The following is an 8,463-nucleotide window of genomic DNA, read 5'->3' as shown; positions in this document are numbered from 1 at the left end:
ATAATTTAAATCAAACTTAAGTATTTCTAGACGCAATATGGCACATATATGTACTATTTTAGGCCTCAGATAGCGTGTATTAAGGCTATGAAGGTTAGGTTAGGTTAAGATTTCTTTGCAACATCAGCTCAAAAACTTTTTCTATTTGTCCAAATTCAGTAATAACGATAAACACTTTCTAATTGCCTTTTACGTCAATATATGTACGATGGTCCTCATCGTTACTATAAGCATAACTTAAAACAGATGGATGGCTGAGATTTTTCAGTATATAGAAACTGTTATCTGAACAAGGAAACTTTCTTGAAATCGCATCAACCGGTCCTATGAAGTCTCTGGCTAAGTTGGAATCGGCTTAATCTTGTACATAATATTATTATAACCTAACATTAAGTAAAATCTATACCTAATAAATATAATAAATAATTTAAATAAAGAGACCAGTTTCAAAGTAAGGATAGAAAAAAGTAACAATGGAAGTATTTGGGCGTGGACATGGATGCTGGAGGGATAGAGGGTGCCACGGGGAGTGGAGAGGTGGGGGGGGGGGGGGAAGGACAGATATTAACAGCTGTGGTGATGCTGTCGCCCAGCTGATGACGCCTGTGTACATAAACACATGTAAATACACCACGCCGAGATTTTGCATGATGGAAGAAGTTGACCCAACAACTCTCGCACTTGCCAGCAGATGCTCTAAGGTTCACTGTGGCTCGCTCTATCACAGACAAGAGACTCCCCTCTCTCTCTGTCATAACTTGCACTCGGGTTTATACAGAATCTAAATAACTGATAAATGGTATATAGTTGTAGCCCTCTCTCCTTTGTCAGCCGTGTGAATGCTGTATCTGCTTTCTTGCCGCCTCCACACACGGGAAAAAGAGCCAAACCCAACTAATACAGGGTGCAACTTGGTTCCTAAAGGATCTGAGATCTCTGTTCCATGGGGGAAAAAGTTAATGGTACTTTCTCAAGGATCTGGGTTCTAAGCTCAGCGAAACAATAAGAGACGTTAGAGCAGCGAGCTTTGTTTTCCAGCGCCTCAGTGTTGTGATCCAAAAGGGAAATGCCCACTACATCCTCTGCTCCTGCCCAGCGTCTGATTGGCAGATTGCTGATTTCGAAGAACTCAAGCTTCTAGGAAAAAAATTATTTTTTTCCTACGTTCCTATTTTGTAACCAATCAGTTTTATAAGTGTGCAACCTTGTATAATAATGTATATACTAATAATAACAAAAAGGAGAGGAATTAGAAGCAAATAGTCGCACGTATTTAGACTCAAACGACAAGATGTTCTTTGAACTTTTCCAGGTAAATACCTTCTACCAGTATAGAGGGTGAAGAAACACTTGATGACTTAGTCCTTCCATTCTATCATAACGTTTCGTCAACAACGCGACATCTTCAGGAATATACTCATCGTACAGAGAACACGAATATACTAAAATTACCTGCATGAATATCTGTTCATATTAAAATGTATTTAACGCATGTGATAGACAGAGGTGCAGGTGAATCCTTGCTCAGATTGCCTTGTTGGATCTAATAGTATCAGGCGCTTCCTTATTTCGTCTCCGGAGATTTTAATGCTCTATAACTTCACTTAATTCAAAAGTTATTACACCAAGCACCAATATAGAATATTTCCCACTGGTCCCACACACAGATATTCGTACCCGGACACCCGTTGTCTTATCCCCAATTTTGGGTGTTATTTTGTTCTTAAATTGTTCATGGTGTTATGTGTGTGAACTCTGCCTCCTTTCCCCGCTGTTTAAGCCATGGGTTATTCCTGTGTTCTTCACTGTTCTCAGCTGCCTCCCAACATATGTGGTCGAGGAAGTCCCTTTTTTTTTCTGGGGCCTTCCAGCAGAGTTCTGCGTCCAGTGGAGTCCTTGGCAGAAATTCGAACATTTCGTCGTAGACCGCGCGTGTCCGAACTCAGATACAAAAATAAAGTTGTAATAATCTTCAGTACGAGGATATGGAAAATCTGACATTAGAATGCTGTATATACAAGAATTTCATTCAGAAATGAACTAATGTTATTTTTTGGGGGATCTTCACCAACACCCAATCAAGATGGATAATTTGATGGTGTATTCATATTATTTACAAGTAATTTGTAGGCAAGGAACAACACACTCAAACGAAGGGCGCGGAGGACAAAACAATAATAATAAAAATACAGCAAAAAAATAATAATAAATGCACAACAAAAATATCAATAATACTAAGAAGATTAACATGAATAAAAAAATAAATAAGTTAAATAAAAGATACCCATGAAACTGACCTAACCTGATCTGATCTGACCTAACTTCATCTCACCTGATCTGATCTGACCTAACTTCATCTCACCTGACTTAACCTAACCTGACCTGGCTTAACATGACCTGGATTGACTTAACCATTTCTCACCTGACCTGTCCTGACAACTTGACCGGACCAAACCTGAACAAAACAAACCAAGCCTAACCCAACCCAACACAAACGCAACGCAAACCAGACTAACCCAACCAAACCAAACATTACACAATAATTAATGCAATCAATAAAGTAACTTCTGTAAAATTTAACCATAAACCTACTCAACAAATGCGGCGGCAATATAGCTTTCTATGTTAAAGAAATAGAAACAAAACAATTTGGGCATTTCAACTTAACAAACAGTAAGGTAACCAGAGTAATTTAACACAGAAGCCTTGCAAGTAAATAGATTTTACAGAGCTAAAGAAATTTAGCAAACACATTCTAAAAAAAAAGGCTATGCACAAATAAACCCAAAATTCCATGCACAAACAAACGAGGCCCAACACAAACAAAGCAGACAACCCCTGTATGGCTATCGCTGTCAAACAATGGTATGTACACAGGACGAACTAAGGGGCAAATCTGTCTTTATCAGGGAGCAGCAAGGCCCTCATTACCTCCCACCAGACTTAAGAATTAAACCCTTATATACATCTTTTCCCCCCGCGATAAATTATGCTAAAATTTGAATATGTAATTAGCAAAATTATTATTATTCCAAGTCGTTGCGCAATACATCAGTCTGAGTTTATCATTAGTTGAGTGGAGAACATAATTATATATGGCGTGAGGGGTTTGCATAATTGCGCTCTCCAGGTGAGATGCGAGAAATGTGATATCAGGAACCGCTACGTGCTGATTGGCCAGACTGTCTCACCAGATGGGCCAATCCAGAGTCCATCTGTTGCACAGCAACCGGTCAAGGCCAACATGATACGTACGAGCCAATCAGAGCTCACCTGTTACATTAGTCAATTAGCGAACCCACATGTTGCATCAGGCATAAGCTACCTGTTGCGTGTGCAACAATCTGAGTGCATCTGTTGCACATGGCACCCAATCTGAGTGCACCTGCTGCATATGACACCCAATCTGAGTGCACCTGCTGCACATGGCACACAATCTGAGTGCAGCTGCTGCACATGACACCCAATCTGAGTGCACCTGCTGCACATGACAGAATTGTGGGGTTCAGTCCCTGAGCCCATTATGTGCCTCTGTAACCCTTTCCACTACCGCCCACAAGATGGGTATAGGGTGCATAATAAATGAACTAAACTAACTAAACTGCACATGACACCCAATCTGAGTGCACCTGCTGCACATGACACCCAATCTGAGTGCAGCTGCTGCACATGAGCTAATCGCAAGTCATCTGTGACCGAGTAAGGAAGCAGATTGGCTTGTACCATATGACGTGTTCACAGCTCATTTGTGGTTGATGAGTCAATAAGAGATGACTTATAGTTACTGAGTCAGAGATAAGTCACATCACATGAGTCACAAGTGATTCGTTGCACACAAGCCAATCAGAGATGACTCATAACTTCTGAGTGAATCAGAAATGTCTCACATCTCATGATTCAATCAGAATTCAGTGAGGTGAATGAGTCAGGGTTTTCTCTGTGGCACATGAGCCAATAAGTCACCTGAGCTTATGAGACCTCAATTTTCCTGAGGTGCATGAGCCAGAGACCGTCTGAAGCTTATGAGCCAATCAGAGATAGTCTGAGGCTAATGAGCCAATCAGAAACCGTCAGAAGTTCATGAGCCAGAGACCGTCTGAGGCTCGTGAAGCAATCAGAGATCGTCTGATGCTTATGCGCCAGAGACCGTTTGAGGCTCGTGAGCCAATCAGAGACCGCCTGAGGCTCATGAGCCAATCAAAGACCGCCTGAGGCTCATGAGCCAATCAGAGACCGTCTGAGGCTCGTGAGCCAATCAGAGACCGTCTGAGTCCCATTAGCCAATCAAAGACGAGCGAGCACGACCAATCACTGGTCACGATGGGCCCATAACTCGATGAGAATACACCTGTAGCTGTTACCATCCGCCGAGCAGTCTATTTACACAACGCAAATATTACATGAAATTAACTCAAATGAATCATAACAAAAACATATAATAATTTCGTGCAACAGCAGTAATAGAAACAGAGCAAGAAGAAAAAACACACACAAATACAAACATACACACACGCACACCCACAAAAGTTGCTCTTGTGTTAAATAATCACAGAGAAGAGTAGAAATACGTCCCCTTTTTTGCATCCTTTTACTTATCATCCAATAGACTAAAAACACGAACTCAGTATTACTTAAATCAAAAGTCCCTCCATTTACACGACCGGCACACAACATTCACCATTGTGTCTCATAGCTGGACGGGTCACATTAGCTTACCTCATGCTACGAGCCGCGATTATTTCCAGTCTACGACCCAAAATAATCCTTATTTATCACTTGATTAGGGCCCACCTGTCTGTAATCTTATAAGATATGTATAAATACCTTTGCTTATTTCAAGTAATACTTAGAAATGCATTCCTGGCTAAGATATTCTTGTGGGAGGTAAATGTTACATCACAGCCCAAAACAAGGCCTGGGTGCGAGTGTATTTGTGGGTGTGAAGTGTCCGCAGATTTTGTGAATGCGTTTGTAGGGTCAAGCTTTTGCTCTTGGACCCCGATTTTCGACCATCAGTTGTTCAATGCAATTGCACTTTTTGCTCGTTTTTCTGATATTCACAATTAACTATCGAATTATATTTATTTATTTACTATAGAACTGTCTTGAAAACTTCCTTATCTAGTCCTTTCCATTTATTTACGACTGAAAACGACAGATTTTCCTGACATTTCTGGGACACATTTCTGCCCCTAGTTCCCATTTTTGTTACCTAGTTCTGTTGTTACTCTAAACATTACTTCGCTGTCTACTAAGTCAATTCCCATTACAACCTAACATTACGACCTCAGGAGGCCTGGTCGACGACCGGGCCGCGGGGACGCTAAGCCCCGGAAGCACCTCAAGGTAACCTCAAGGTAACCTACATGTCGTTACCTCCCTTCCTCCAGGATGACGAGGTCCCTTTTCCTCGCCACAGGAACGACCCGTGCTGCAAATATGCTACACCTTCTCCAGCTTTTGCCATGTTTCCTTAGGTAGCGGTTCCAATCCGGGGCAGTACACTCAAGTACGTTTCTCACATAGAGTGACTGTAGCTTTCGGAAGGTTCCTTTGCCGAATGTCATGATCGAAGACTCTCTGGACGCTGCGAGTGTGGAAAATACTGGCGATACTATTCTGCTGCCGTGTCGTCCTGGGGTTAGATCTGGCGTTATGTCTACTCCCAAGTTTTTCTCTCTGAAGTGTGAAGTTTCATCCACTTCAGTCTATACGGTATTAAAGGTGTGTGTGTGTGTGTGTGTGTGTGTGTGTGTGTGTGTGTGTGTGTGTGTGTGTGTGTGTGTGTGTGTGTGTGTGCGCGCGCGCGCCTCACTATGTGCGTGCTAATATACACGGGAACATTTGCATGCAGATATTCATACAAGCGCAAGAGTAAGAGTGAGTGGGAGGGACGACAAATTTATTCACTGGTGAGTATGGCTTCGGTGTCGAGGGTCCCCGCATCCCAACACCAGGAGCAAGACGACAAGCGTCACTGCTCTTACACCTGCTGCTACACCTGCTACTGTAACTGCTGCTACACCTGCTACTGTAACTGCTGCTACACCTGCTACTGTAACTGCTGCTACACCTGCTACTGTAACTGCTACTGCAACTGCTGCTACACCTGCTACTGTAACTGCTGCTACACCTGCTACTGTAACTGCTGCTACACCTGCTACTGTAACTGCTGCTACACCTGCTACTGTAACTGCTGCTGCTACACCTGCTACTGCAACTGCTGCTACACCTGCTACTGCAACTGCTGCTACACCTGCTACTGTAACTGCTGCTACACCTGCTACTGTAACTGCTGCTACACCTGCTACTGTAACTGCTGCTACACCTGCTATGCTACTGTAACTGCTGCTACACCTGCTATGCTACTGTAACTGCTGCTACACCTGCTATGCTACTGTAACTGCTGCTACACCTGCTACTGTAACTACTGCTACACCTGCTACTGCAACTGCTGCTACACCTGCTACTGTAACTGCTACATCTGCTTCTGTAACTGCTACACCTGCTACTGTAACTGCTACTGTAACTGCTGCTACACCTGCTACTGTAACTGCTACTGTAACTGCTGCTACACCTGCTACTGTAACTGCTACAGCTGCTACTGTAATTGCTACATCTGCTTCTGTAACTGCTACACCTGCTACTGTAACTGCTGCTACACCTGCTACTGTAACTGCTACAGCTGCTACTGTAACTGCTACATCTGCTTCTGTAACTGCTACACCTGCTACTGTAACTGCTGCTACACCTGCTACTGTAACTGCTACACCTGCTACTGTAACTGCTGCTACACCTGCTACTGTAACTGCTGCTGCTGCTGCTACACCTGCTACTGCAACTGCTGCTACACCTGCTACTGTAACTGCTACATCCGCTACTGTAACTGCTGCTACACCTGCTACTGCAACTGCTGCTACACCTGCTACTGCAACTGCTGCTACACCTGCTACTGTAACTGCTGCTACACCTGCTACTGTAACTGCTGCTACACCTGCTACTGCAATTGCTGCTACACCTGCTACTGCAACTGCTGCTACACCTGCTACTGTAACTGCTGCTACACCTGCTACTGTAACTGCTGCTACACCTGCTACTGCAACTGCTGCTACACCTGCTACTGCAACTGCTGCTACACCTGCTACTGTAACTGCTGCTGCTACTACTACACCTGCTACTGTACTATAACTACTACTAACGTTACTACCTCTTGTGCTACTATTAGTACTACATTCGCTTCTCCAACAAAGTAAACTATACAGGTGGACAAGATCAATTAGGAAACCATCACCAGCCTCCGCGACTCTTACCTCTAAACTATCACCAGGTAATAACCCAGAAGTTAATTAACCTTGATGATCACTCACTCCTGCGTCGCCACAAATTAACACGACGAATCACTGGTGATAAATATGACTGGCATTATCATTATCAACAGCGTCGCAAGGCCAAGCAACTCCACCAGTATGTGGCTAGTCAATAAAGCTGAATTACTTTTTTGTCTGTATCTCATCATAAACATACAATAGCCTCGTGAAACAAGCCATTATCCTATATACCTAGATTGTTGTGGGTAGTGTTGTGTCGGCATGAGAGAGAGAGAGAGAGAGAGAGAGAGAGAGAGAGAGAGAGAGAGAGAGAGAGAGAGAGAGAGAGAGAGAGAGAGAGAGAGAGAGGGACCGATTTGTTCAGCCGTCATAAGAATGAAGGGAAGAGACTCGGTCCTCAAAGTTGAAGAGTTCATCATGTGGATGAGATATGATCGATGAGTGACAATGAGGAACCACGTGTTACTTTGGGAGAATTGCAGTCAGTTCGTACTCATAAAGTGAAGCCAGATGCTTACTGATCCAGCAGCCCCCTTCCCCTACCCTTTGGCAATAAATTAAAAAAAATGTATTCATAATTTACAACCGGCTAAGTGCGAACTTTTCTCGAAAAATTGTTTCCCTCACTTTGTGTTCGACTCTCATATCTTTACGTGTTTCACCCACGTACTGCAAATACAAATAATTGCCAACAAAACCTAAACTTGTAACTTGACCTACACATCACATAACTATACATAGACGTTTAATATATAGTAATACTAGTGGCTTTTAGTGTAGTCGGCTGTGCCCGGGTCTTTCTCCCCCCTCTCTCATCTCAATTTTCCTATCCCACTTCTACAACTTTTTCCCATCTCATCAACCTCTTTCCTATCCCCTCTCTCCTTCCCTGTCTTCAAACATTCCCCCTCTCCTCACTTCTCCTTCCTTCTCTCTCTATCTCTGAATCTGTCTTTTTCTGTGTCTGCCTCTTCTCTGTCTCTTTCTTACCTTGTCTGCATCTGTGTTTTTGCTGGTTGTCACTGTCACTCTCTCTTATACAAATAATATAATGGTCTACCATTGGCATGTAGGTGGTCTGCCAGTGGGAGGAGCCTAGTGGTGTGAAATACTAAAAATATACAATAGTTACCCA

General features: G+C 43.1%; 1 protein-coding gene across 1 annotated transcript in view; it reads right to left on the bottom strand.

The window, feature by feature from the left end:
• Nucleotides 1-6,389: 6,389 nt before the first annotated feature.
• The window catches only part of LOC138367300 (antifreeze protein Maxi-like), an 11,254-nt gene continuing 9,180 nt past the window's right edge, over nt 6,390-8,463 (bottom strand). Inside the window, exon 2 of the mRNA XM_069328721.1 lies at nt 6,390-7,254. Coding sequence (XP_069184822.1) covers nt 6,390-7,254 — 865 coding nt within the window. The remainder of the gene's footprint in view (nt 7,255-8,463) is intronic.

The sequence above is a fragment of the Procambarus clarkii genome, chromosome 21 (assembly GCF_040958095.1).
Source record: "Procambarus clarkii isolate CNS0578487 chromosome 21, FALCON_Pclarkii_2.0, whole genome shotgun sequence".
Classification (NCBI taxonomy): domain Eukaryota; kingdom Metazoa; phylum Arthropoda; class Malacostraca; order Decapoda; family Cambaridae; genus Procambarus; species Procambarus clarkii.
The sequence above is the reverse complement of the archived record's forward strand: the minus strand, read 5'-3'. Positions and strand labels throughout refer to the sequence as shown.